Consider the following 13,470-nt stretch of genomic DNA (forward strand, 5'->3'; position numbering starts at 1 on the left):
AAAAAAAAGATTACAAGGCAGGGCCAGGTGTGGTGGCTCACGCCTGTAATCCCAGCACTTTGGGAAGCTGAGGCCGGCAGATCACTTGAGGTCAGGAGTTCAAGACCAGCTTGACCAACATGGAGAAACCTCGTCTCTACTAAAAACAAAAAATTAGTCGGGCGTGGTGGTGTGCGCCTGTAATCCCAGCTACTCAGGAGGCTGAGGTAGGAGAATCGCTTGAACCCAGGAGGTGGAGGTTGCGGTCAGCCAAGATCACACCATTGCACTCCAGCCTGGGCAACAAGAGCGAAACTCTGTCTCACACACACACACAAAAAGATTACAAGGCAGAAGACAGGCAGAAATATTTACAACACATATGGCAGTGGTTTAAAATACCTAAAATCCAAAGAGCTTCTACAAATAAGAAAAATACTTAAGATAAAATAGTAACATAAGTTGTAGGCACAGATAGCCGTGAACAGAAAGTGAAATGCAAGTGGATGTAACCATAAAAATGGCAACTTTACTAGTATCAGATAAATGCATATTAAAATGAGTGCCATTTTCACTGATGAAGTTAACAAAGGTTTAAAAAATAATACGGCTGTCCTCAGTATTTGTGGGGGATTGATGCTAGGACCCCCCACAAATACCAAAATCCATGGATATTCAAGTTTCTTACATAAAATGGTATAGTATTTGCATATAAACTACACATATTCTCTCATATACTTTAAATCCTCTGTAGATTCCTTATAATAACTAATAAAAAGTAAGTGCTTTGTAAATAGTTGTTATACCATATTGTTTGGAGAATAGTGACAAGAAAAAAGTCTGTACATGCTCAGTACAGACATAACCATCATAGCCTAACTATATATTTTTTAAATTTATTTGTTTAATTTTTATTTTTATTTTTTTAAGAGACAAGGTTTTTCTCAGTCACCTAGACTTGAGTGCCGTGGCACAATCATAGCTCACTGCAGCATTGAACTCCTGGCTCAAGTGATCCCACTGCCTCAGCCTCCTGAGTAGCTGGGACTACAGGTGTGCACCATGCCTGGCTAATTCTTTAAAATTTTCTAGTAGAGACAAGGTATTGCTATGTTGCCCAGGCTAGTCTCAAACTCCTGGCCTCCAGCATTCCTCCCACCTTGGCCACCCAAAGTGTTGGGATTACAGGCGTGCACCACTGTGTTGGGCATCTAAGTATATATATATATTTTTAATTTAATTTAATTTAATTTTATTTTATTTTATTTTATTTTATTTTATTTTATTTATTTTGAGATGGAGTCTCACTCTGTCACCCAGGCTGGAGTGCAGTGGTGCAGTCTTGGCCCACTGCAACCTCTGCCTCCCAGGTTCAAGCGATTCTCCTGCCTCATCCTTTCAAAGTAGCTGGGATTACAGGCGCCCACCATCACGCCCAGCTAATTTTCTACTTACTGTTTTTTGAAGACATATCCTATTCTGTTGCCCAGGCCAAAGTGCCGTGGTGCCTTCTCAGCTCACTGCAGCCTTGACATCCTGGGCTCAGGCAAGTCCTCCCAACTCAGCCTCCTGAGTAGCTGAGGCGTGCGACACCATCTTAGCTAATTTTATTTTATTTTATTTTTGTAGATATGAGATTTCACTATGTTGCCCAGGCTGGTCTCAAAACTCCTGGGCTCAAACAATCTCCTGCCTCAGCCTCCCACAGTGCTGGTATTACAGGTGTGAGCCACCACACCCAGTCAGTTTGTTAAATTATTAACAATGATAGCACTGAATGCTGGTGAGCATGTGGTGAGAAGAAAACTCATTCTGCTGGTAGGAGGGTCAGTTGATTGCCCTTCAGAAAGGCAGTCTTAAAAGCCTTAGAACAATTCATGCTATGACATAGGGAACCCAGAAATATATCTAAGTATGGGACAATTATATGAAACTGCCAGTATTCAACTGGCATTGACCTACAAATGGCAGTTTGGCAATTTCATAAAGTTCAAACTAAGATATGTGAATGATTAGTGTATGATAAAGGTGACATAAATCAATGAGGAAAAGATGGATTGAAATGAATGGTTTGGGGACAACTGCCTAGCCAGTAAATAAAAGAGAATGGATCTCTACCTTATTTCTTAGACCAAGCGACATCTCAAATGAATAGAAGATATAAATGTATAGATTGAAACAGCGAACTATTAGGAGAAAGCATTGGTATGTTTTATTACCTTGATGTTAAACCAAGATGTCATCAAGGAAAATGAAGACTGTGTTTATGGCTGGCCTTGGTGGCTCACGCCTGTAATCCCAGCACTTTGGGAGGCCGAGGCAGGTGGATCACTTGAGGTCAGAAGTTGGAGACCAGCCTGGCCAACATGGCGAAACCCCATCTCTACTAAAAGTACAAAAATTTGCCGGACATGATGGCGGGTGCCTGTGATCCCAGCTACGGAGGAGGCTGAGGCAGGAGAATCGCTTGAACCCAGTGGGCGGAGGTTGCAATGAGCCGAGATCGCGCCACTTCACTCCAGCCTGTGCAAAAGAACGAAACTCCATCTCAAAAAGAAAAAACATTTAACCATGTTTAAAAAACAAAAACATAAAGTAAAAATCAGGAATAATGTTTACAATATATATGACAAAGACCTGTTTTCCCTAATATTCAGAGTACATTCACTGTTTACTAAAAAAATTGCAAATAACTATAGAAAAAGGGGCAAAGGATGCAATTATTAAATAGTTGTCATAGAACAATATAAATGCATAGTAAATAAATGAAAAAATGTCCAACTTCACTAATAAAGAAATGCTCATTAAAACAAGATACCATTTTATGTTCATCAGTTTTGTAAAAATTATAAAGATGTATAATGGGCATTCTCATATCCTGTTGGTTAAGTGTGTAAATTGGTATAGCCTTTCTGAAGGGCAGCTGGGCATCATATTAAACCAGCAATTCTACTCCTAGGTAATTATCCTAAAGATATATATATATATATGAAATTATTATTTTTTTTTTTCGAGATGAAGTCTCACTCTTATCCCCCAGGCTGGAGTGCAATGGCGCGATCTCGGCTCACTGCAACCTCCGCCTCTCGGGTTCAAGCGATTCTCTTGCCTCAGCCTCCCAAGTAGCTGGGATTATAGGCACCTGCCACCACGCCCGGCTAATTTTTGTATGTTTAGTAGAGACGGGGTTTCCCCATGTTGGTCAGGCTGGTCTCGAACTCCTGACCTCAGGTGATCCTCCCTCCTCAGCCTCCCAAAGTGCTGGGATTACAGGCGTGAGCCACCGTGCCCGGCCAATATATTTATACATTTTTTTAAGTGATCATTTCTAAGATTAGCAATATATTGAAAACCTTATAATGTTCATGTACCTTAGCTTAAGCAACTCCCTTTCTGGGAGTTTTCCTTAAGGAGGTGACTAGGTATGTGCATGTATAAGGATCTTTTGTGTTTATTTCAGCATTGCTTATAATTAAATGGGGAAAAAAACCCAAATGTTCAAATGATTGACTCAGTTTTGGGGTCTGTGTATAAAGTAGAATAGGCCATGCGCAGCGGCTCACGCCTATAAATCCCAGCACTTTGGGCTGAGCCAGGTCAATCACTTAAGCCCAGGAGTTCGAGACCAGCCTGGGCAGCGTGCCACCTCACAAAAAGTACAAAAATTAGCTGGCCGTGTTGGCGCATGCTTGTAGTACCAGCTACTGGGAAGGCTGAGGTGGGAGGATCAATAGAGCCCAAGAGGTCAAGGCTGCAGTGAGTCGTGATTATGCCGTTGCATTCCAACTTGGGTGATAGAGCAAGACCTTGTCAATCAGTCAACCAGTAGTCGAATATTACCTAGCATTGCAAATGATGATATAGCTCTATATTGATGAAAGATGTTCATAGAAAAGCAACATCATAAAGGTTTTATTGAAAACTCTCTATAAGAGTAAACTCCAGAATGTAAAGTGGTATGGGGGTGGTGAGGTTATGGGTCATTTTTGTTTTATATTTAGAAATCTATTTTCTAATTTTTCTTCTAAGATCATTGATTATTTGTATGGTTTTTAAAACCTCACCTGTATAACCGTTTCATTTAATGTTGAATTTTGAATTCAGTTCTCATTTTGTCATTATTTAGAAGATAAATCTTGTCCTTAAGGGAACAACTTTAAAATTTAGATTTGTTGTGTTTTTAGCTGTTGAAAGATTGCTGCCCTATTAAAAATATGATTTCCTTATTTATAGTGGGAAAGTAAAACTGTCCTGCGCAATGAGCCTTTGGTTTTAGAGGGAGGCTATGAAAACTGGCTCCTTTGTTATCCCCAGTATACAACAAATGCTAAGGTCACTCCACCCCCACAACGCCAGAATGAAGAGGTGTCTATCTCATGTATGTATGTGAAAATTTTTGTTTAAAATTGCTTTGGTAAAATATAGTTTAAAATTGTTTTCCTGGTGACATTCTTGGTTGTGTGTGCATTTGTCCTATTAGAGAGCAGTTTGTTTTCAGGCATAAAAATATAAGCCTGGAAGTTCGCATTTTCTTTAAGACTGTTGTAATTGTTTTTTCCACTTAGTTTACATTTAATTATTACATGAACATGCATGAGAAATGTAAGTACTGTGTATGGGGTTTGCTGTTCTAAAAAACATTTTTATTTTTGGAATTTTAGTGGATTTTACTTATCCCTCATTGGAAGAATCAATTCCTTCTAAACCTGCTGCCCAGATGCCACCTGCATCTATAGAAGTAGATGAAAATATAGAATTGATAAGTGATCAAAATGAGAGAATAGGACCACTGAATATATCAAATCCAGTTGAACCAGTTGCTGCTAAATCTGATGTTTCACCCATAATTCAGCCAGTGCCTAGTATAAAGAATGTTCCACAGGTATGTTCTTGATTTTAACTTTATTCTCGCTTTTGTTTTAATACTAAATGTATAGCTGGGCACAGTGCCTCACGCCTGTAATCCCAGCACTTTGGGAGGCTGAGAGGGGCGGATCACCTGAGGTCAGGAGTTTGAGACCAACCTGGCCAACATGGTAAAACCCCCCTCTCTACTAATAATACAAAAATTAGCTGGGCATGGTGGTGGGTGCCTATAAATCCAGCTGTTTGGGAGGCTGAGGCATGAGAATTGTTTGAACCCAGGAAGCGGAGGTTGCAGTGAGTCGAGATTGCACCACTGCACCCCAGCCTGGGTGACAGCAAGACTCTGTCTCAAAAGAAAAAAAAAAAAAAGTATTAAATATATAGTAAAGAAACAAAGTTTAATATATAACCTTTAACATCTTAGAAAAAAGTATCAATGAGAAGAATCTGTATGTTTTGATAAATTTTTTGTTTAAAAATTTTTCATCATAATTCAGTGTTACCGCCACGCCTATATTAGAGTAGATAATTAAGGGATTTCCAAGCCAGTTGGCGATCCATTTGCTACAAACAATGCCAATAAAAGATTGCATTATCACAGGAAATTAGAATAGCCCTTTTGGGATTTTTTTGTATTATAATTTGACCCATAGTATTTTCATAAATAGCTTGGCTTATATATGATAGGTATGTGATGTCAGTATTTTGGTTTTAAAACAATGCTTTAGTTCCATTTCCTTAGAATTTGACACGCAAATAACAGGCATGTTTAACAATAATCATTTAAAAGTTTTTAAATAACCAAGACATTACAAATAAAAAATTTTTAGTTTTACAGCCTTCATTTGGGTTTATTTAAAGAAAGGTTAACTAATGTTCCCCCTCCATGCATTTCCCAATAACATTTTTTAGCATTCATTTTTAATTTTTTTCCCCAGATATATTTAAAACAGTATTTCACATTTAAAGTGGATGACGTTTGATTTGTGGAGCAGGTATTGAATAGGAAATCTGGTAATTTTTTGTTATAAACTGAAGTGGTTCATTTGTTCATTTTTTAAGGTCTTTTAGTATTGCAGAATAAAGTGCAGACTAAATAGATGTGATTAAACAACTTAAAGGGTAAATTTAGGAAATTCTAAAAAGAACTTACGTTATTGCATTTCCTTTCAACTTAATCTATTTAAACGCTAATCCTTTTGTGTCCGAACATAACTTTATGAGATACATACAATTTTCAGACATAATTTGAAGATCTTCTATATAAAAAGCATGAGGGCTGGGTGCCATGGCTCATGCCTGTAATCCCAACACTTTAGGAGGCGGAGGCAGGTGGGTCACCTGAGGTCAGGAGTTCCAGACCAGCCTGGTCAACATGGTGAAACCCCATCTCTACTGAAAATACCAAAATTAGCCAGGTGTGGTGGTGCATGCCTGCAGTCCCAGCTACTCAGGAGGCTGAGGCAGGAGAATCACATGAACCCAGGAAGCAGAGTTGTAGTGAGCCGAGATCGGGCCACTGCACTCCAGCCTGGGTGAGAGTGAGACTCTGTCTCAAAAAAAATAAATAAAAATAAAAATAAGCATGAAAGTTTGTAAATACAAGAGATGGATTCTTCTGATGTTTAGAAGGAGAGATCTGTATAAAATCAGCCACAGCATAAGGCAGAATATCATAATTGCTCTACAAGGCACTGGAGCACAGAGCAAGGAGAATATTCTAGCTGAGAAGATCAAGGACGTCTTCATGGAGACAGTATTTTATCTGGGCTTGAAGAATAGGATTGGAGGATGGAAGAAACAAGTAGAAAATTGTATGACCAAAGGCATAGGGCATGCTCTGGGGCCAGTGAACAGTTTCGGCATATGTGGGCACTAGTCCTTGTTGGGGAGAGGAAGTTATGATAGTAGATAAGATTAGAAGGATGGACAAGAGTCATCAAGAGAGACTTGGATCAAATTTGAATTTTGTCCTGTAGGCACAAGGAACCATTAAAGAATTTTAAACTTGAGAGTAACATGATCATAACTATACTTTTAAGATTAGGGAAAAATAGATCAAGCCACCAAAATGTAAATGGAAACAACATTTATTTTTGTTTCTGTTCCACCTCTTATTGTTAACCTCATCCCTATAGTGGTTCTTCCTACTTTATTCTCAAATACATTCAGAAAAAAAGAGGATTTTTGTTAAGAGGCAGAAAGAGAAGTGAACAGGAAAAAATTTATTTTTTCTACACTAACTTCGTTTTCTTTTTCTTTTCTTTTTTTTTTTTTTTTTTTGAAAACCATCTTGCCCTCTCATCCAGGCTGGAGGCTGGAGTGCAGTGGCATGATCACAGCTCACTGCAGCCTCGACTTCCTGGGTTCAAGCAATCCTCCCACCTCAGCCTCCTGAGTAGCTGGGATTATAGGCACATGCCACCACACCTGGCTAATTTTCATATTTTTTTGTAGAGATGGGGTTTTGCCATGTTGCCCAGGCTGGTCTCGAACTCCTGGCCTCAAGTGATCTACCCGGCTCGGCCTCCCAAAGTGCTGGTATTACAGGCGTGAGTCACTGCGCCTGGCAACTTGTTTTCTAGTAGAAAAGCATAAATTCGTTTTGTAAGAACACTATATAGATTGTTATTGGCACATGTTCTTACAAGTTTTTATTTTTGTTTCAGTACACAGTATTCTCAAGAAATGATGTTAGGGTCACTTCTCTAGTGTTAATATGCTGTTAAATTGAGGTAATAAACATTTAACTCATTAAATCAGGAACTTAGGTAGTTTATTACACAACTTGAAGGAAACCAGTTAGTATTTTACCTCCTGTAAAAGTTGTTAGGGAAGATTGCATTTGTTCCCTCAGTAACATAGTTATTAACTGTGCCAGGCACAGTCTCCATCCTTTCAGAGCTTATATTCTAGGAGGGAAGAAAAATTTTAAATAAGTAATTATAGCTATTTGATCAGAATTCCGATAGAGGGAGAAGAATAAAGTATTATAAGAGCATGTATCAGGGGACTTGGCTAGTTCTAGGAACCAGGGAAGTCTTTTCAGAGGGAGAGATGTGTAAGCCAAGACCTAATGTGGGCATTATCTAGATGAACAGCTGATAGACCTAAGTTGGGAAGGAGCATGGCATCTTGGAATAATTTTTTTTTAAGGTAAGTATAGCTGGTATACACAGCCATATGACTGGAGAGGTAGGCAGATGTAAGACCATACAGGGCATTACAGGCTATGGTAAAGATTTTAGGTGTACTGAGAGCATAGTGGGTATCAAATTTGTGTTAAAATGAGTACTCTGGCTATAATGTGGAGAAACAGATTGGGGGGCGGGGGCAAGAGAAGAGATGGGCAACTAGTTGAAAGCTATGCTGTAGTCCTGGTGAGAGAGGAGGTTGGCATGGTGTTGGCCTGTGGTAGAAGAGATGGAGGGACAGATATAGGAGGAAAATTAACAGTGTGCAGAAGGATATGGGAAGAACATATCATGGGACTCAGGTTTTTGATTTGTGCAACTATTGGGAGAGTGAGAGTGGTTACAACCATGAGATTAGGACCATGTTTGTGGGGGTGGGGGGAATCGTGAATCCATTTTGGCTATATGAGGTTTGAGATATATGTGTTGACACTCAAATGGAAATATTGGGTAGGCATTTGGATACCTGGAAGTGGAACTTATGTCTAGGTATGCCCAGGTCTAGGTTTTATGTTTTAGAATAAAGACATTTTTAACTCTTTTGTATACAAAACACTCAGGAAGAATTGAAAGTGTTGAATCAAGAGGATGTAAGTTCCAGTGATGTTTGAATATCTCCCATTCAAGTTCTGTTTTATGAGAAATCTTGACACTGAGTAATTAACAAATAGATGTCCTGATAGATGTTGTCTCCACAGAGTGACACTTCTTTTATCACAACTTGATCTCAAGAACTGAGGTTATTTCCTGATTTTTGACAAAAATGTTTTGCTCTGGTTTTGTTGCTCTAGATTGATCGTACTAAAAAACCAGCAGTCAAATTGCCTGAAGAGCATAGAATAAAATCTGAAAGTACAAACCATGAGCAACAATCTCCTCAGAATGGAAAAGTTATTCCTGATCGTTCCACCAAGCCAGTAGTTTTTTCTTCAACTCTCATGTTAACAGATGAAGAAAAGGCTCGTATTCATGCAGAAACTGCTCTTCTAATGGAAAAAAACAAACAAGAAAAAGAACTTCGGGAAAGGCAGCAAGAGGAACAGAAAGAGAAACTGAGGAAGGAAGAACAAGAACAAAAAGCCAAAAAGAAACAAGAAGCTGAAGAAAATGAAATTACAGAGAAGCAACAAAAAGCAAAAGAAGAAATGGAGAAGAAAGAAAGTGAACAGGCCAAGAAAGAAGATAAAGAAACCTCAGCAAAGAGGGGCAAAGAAATAACAGGAGTAAAAAGACAAAGTAAAAGTGAACATGAAACTTCTGATGCCAAGAAATCTGTAGAAGATAGGGGGAAAAGGTGTCCAACCCCAGAAGTACAGAAAAAGTCAACAGGAGATGTGCCCCATACATCTGCGACAGGGGATTCAGGTTCAGGCAAGGTAAGCAGAAACAGTACAAATTGCCAACGAAGTGAAAGAAAATGTATATGAAAATGTGAAAACACCAGTGGCATTCCATAAAAGGGCAGGCATTTCAAATAGTCTTTTCAGGGGTGATAGAATGTACTGATCTATCCACATTTGCTCACCTATTCTCCTTTGAGGCCAGTGCCATACATTTATGAAATGATAGGTTGGGAATGAAATTGCTTTTTGTATATTACATCTATAAAATGCAATATATTTCAAATAATTGAGATAAATAGCTACATTCTTCATTTTTATGTTTGATGTATGATCATGGAAAGACTAGAGTGAAATATAATCTCCTCAGTATGGGGGAACTAGATGCCAATATTTGTATGATAGAATTTATGTCTGTTTAGAATATATCCAAAATCAGTGACATCTAAATGGCCTAACATTTATCTTTGCATATAATGATTTTTTGGTCAGATCGGTGTCATTTTGTTCCTTGCTTTGTCTATTCAAATAATACTGGCAAATAACCCAATTAATTTTGCCCTTGGCTACACACCCAAAATTGATAGCCGTAATTTTAGGGGACTTTTTTTGTTATTCTTTTTCAATCTCTAATAATGCCATGCTTTTCTTTTTTTTCTTCATTATGTCATTAACAATGCCTTTTCCTTTTGAACACCAAGTATATGTTTATAATACCAAGAACAGTTATAGTCCTTTTTACGTATGTACAAATGGAAAAAACATTTTTAGCAGTGTGGAAATGACTTCTAATGGAAGGTGGGATACCATCTTTACAGAATGTCAATTTCTATACTTCTCAAACACAATTCAGGCATGTTACCAAAATCAATTCATAGTCAAGCTGCTCTTATCCAGGGAACACTTATCTGGTAACCTCTGCTATTAAAAAAGATAGCTTCCATGCAAAACTTCTAAACACCCCAAATTGGGGATATGAAGCCCATGTACTAAAACTCTCTAATTTTACTCACAGGAGGAGCAAAACATGTGCACTCCAAGATACAATTTAAGTGTTATTCATTGAGTGGCTACTATATGCCAAGTATTTTCACTGCATTATCTTATTTACCCCTAATGATAACCCCATAAGGTATTCAATTTGCAAGTGAACCTGAAGTTTAGAGGTTAAGTATTTGCGTAAGATCATATAGACAGTGAGATTCCAAAGCCAGTTCTTTTCCATCTTGCTATACTAGAGGCATGCAGTCTTTAGAACTTAAATCATTCATATTTGTGGTCATTTAGTATATAGGTGCCAAATATTCCTACACATCTAAGATTGCATTCCTTGTGTGCTCCTTTTAAAAGTAGGAGAAATATGTAATTTATTCTAGAATAAATTTTGTTAAAATTATCAATTTTACTTTTAATTTTAAAAAGTTCTTAGTAGAGTTATTTTAAAATAAGATATAAAACTAAAATGAGTTTTTAAAAAGAATCTACGGGCTGGGCGCGTTGGCCCACGCCTATAATCCCAGCACTTTGGGAGGCCTAGATGAGCGGATCACTTGGTCAGGAGATCAAGATGATCCTGGCTAACATGGTAAAACCCTGTCTCTACTAAAAATACAAAAAATTAGCCAGGTGTGGTGGCGGGCGCCTGTAGTCCCAGCTACTCGGGAGGCTGAGGCAGGAGAATCGCTTGAACCCATGTGGCAGAGGTTGCAGTGAGCCAAGATTGTGCCACTGCACTCCAGCCTGGGTGACAGAGCGAGACTCGGTCTCCAAAAAAAAAAAAGAATCTGTGATGTTATAAGAAGATATGAATATAGATTTTTGCATTTTTTACTATTGGTCTGTATCTTAATTTCTTCGTTCTCTTGAATACTTTTAAATTTTTTGAAGCACAACTCCTTTCAAGGTAACCAAAATCGTATTAGTATTTAAATAAAAGAATAATGTTCAAGTTAGGTCATGGTGAATATACATTAATGATCAGCATTTTATACTTGGCCATGTAGTGTGAACCAGTGCTCCACAATCCACTTTGATTTTCATCTTTTTTTTTTCTTCACTGATTCATCACAGTTCTTTAGTTTTTTAAGTATTTTGAATGTGACAGTAAAATATAATAAAATTTTCAGAGGCCTTTTTTTTTCTCCTTTTACATTTTCATTCTCATAGATTTGGTTGTGTTAGCTAGTAGCTTTATGTTGGGAGGAGAGTTAAAGTTTTCTTTCACTTCTGTAATTTTAATAATTTTACAGCCATTTAAGATTAAAGGACAACCAGAAAGTGGAATTCTAAGGACAGGAACTTTTAGAGAGGATACAGACGATACCGAAAGAAATAAAGTAAGTAGTTTATTGCAGGAAAAAACTGGAAAAAACAAACAAACATGGATTATAACTATGTGATTATCTTACCACACTGTCATCTTTTATCATGAGATCTACAGTGTAAGGGGATCGTTGCCATCTTTGGTAGCTGGTGTTTTGCTTGTTTTTGCGTGATCAATCCATTTATATGCTAAAGGAAATAGAGTTTGTCTTCCTGTTTAAAGTGTGACAGCATATTCTATTTATTTTATGAAAGTAAAAAATGTTTAGGCATTACCCTATGATGCGGCAATTCTACTGCAGGGTATATACCCAAAAGAATTGCAAACAAGAAGTTTGTACACCCATGTATTATTCATAATAGCCGAAAAATGGAAGCAACCCAAATGTCCATCAGCAGGTGAATGCATAAACAAATATGGTATGTACATATAATGGAATATTATTCAGCCTTAAAAAGGAAAGAAATTCTGACACGTTACAACATGGATGAACCTTGAGGTCATTTGCTGAGTTAAATAAGCCAGTTGCAGGATAAATACTGAATGATTCAATTTCTATGAGGTTTGTAAAGTAGGCAGATTTATAGAGACAGAAAGTAGAATGGTGGTTGTTAGAGCTGGAGAAAGGGGAAATGGGGAGTTATTGTTCAGTAGGTACAGAGTTTCAGTTTTACAAGATGAAAAGAGTTCTGGAGATTGTTGGCACAGCAATATACTTAATATCACTAACCAGTGCACCTAAAAATGGTTAAGATGGTAAATTTTATGTTATGTGTATTTCATCACAGTTTTTTAAATACATAGGCTTTGTATAAGACATCTTTGCCGGGCACGGTGGCTCACGCTTGTAATCCCAGCACTTTGGGAGGCCGAGGCAGGCGGATCACGAGGTCAGGAGATCGAGACCATCTTGGCTAACATGGTGAAACCCCGTCTCTACTAAAAATACAAAAAAAAATTAGCTGGGCGTGGTGGCAGGCACCTGTAGTCCCAGCTACTCGGGAGGCTGAGGCAGGAGAATGGCATGAACCAAGGAGGTGGAGCTTGCAGTGAGTCGAGATTGGGCCACTGCACTCCAGACTGGGTGACAGAGCAAGACTCTATCTCAAAAAAAAAAAAAAAAAAATGGCATCTTTGCCTTTGTTTTTCCTTCAGAACTTGAGATACAATTTGCATACCATAAAATTCACCCAATTTTAGCATGCAGTTCAGGATTTTTTTTTTTTTTAGTAATTTAGTGTTGTGAAACCATTAATACAATCCAATTTTAGAACATTGCCGTCACACCAAAAAGACCCCATGCCCAATTTAGTCTACCCTAAAGCCCAGGCAACACTGAGTCTACTCTCTGTTTCCATAAATCTGCCTTCTCTGGGATATATATACAGTCTTCCCTTGGTATCTGTAGATGACTGGTTCCACAACCTCCCTGTCATACCAAAATCTGAGGATGCTCAAGTCCCTTATATAAAATGGTACAGTGTTTGCATATAACCTATACATATCCTCCTATATACTTTAAATCATCTCTAGATTATATACCTAACACAATGTAAATGCTATGAAAGTAGATGTTATCCTGTATTGTTTAGGGAATAATAAAAGCCTGCACATGTTCAGTACACCCAGGATTTTTTTTTCAAGTATTTTCAATTTGTAGATGGTTGAATTCACAGATGCAGAACCGATGAATACAGAGGACCGACTCCATATCCAATCTAAATCTATGTGAATTTAACATGTTAAAGTTTTTTTAAGTCATTCTGCT

The 13,470-nt window shown here is 37.9% G+C and overlaps 1 protein-coding gene across 3 annotated transcripts in view; it reads left to right on the forward strand.

Annotated features, from left to right (window-relative positions):
* Positions 1 to 13,470, forward strand: part of USP8 (ubiquitin specific peptidase 8) — a 74,786-nt gene that overhangs the window by 47,877 nt on the left and 13,439 nt on the right. For 2 of the 3 annotated variants that reach the window (XM_032174091.2, XM_032174090.2), the window contains 4 exons: positions 4,213 to 4,357; positions 4,641 to 4,861; positions 8,831 to 9,415; positions 11,629 to 11,715. In XM_032174091.2, the coding sequence (XP_032029982.1) occupies positions 4,213 to 4,357; positions 4,641 to 4,861; positions 8,831 to 9,415; positions 11,629 to 11,715 (1,038 nt within the window). The remainder of the gene's footprint in view (positions 1 to 4,212; positions 4,358 to 4,640; positions 4,862 to 8,830; positions 9,416 to 11,628; positions 11,716 to 13,470) is intronic. The other variant, XM_032174092.2, reaches the window with a different exon arrangement.

The sequence above is a fragment of the Hylobates moloch genome, unplaced genomic scaffold (genome assembly GCF_009828535.3).
Source record: "Hylobates moloch isolate HMO894 unplaced genomic scaffold, HMol_V3 SCAFFOLD_14, whole genome shotgun sequence".
NCBI lineage: Eukaryota > Metazoa > Chordata > Mammalia > Primates > Hylobatidae > Hylobates > Hylobates moloch.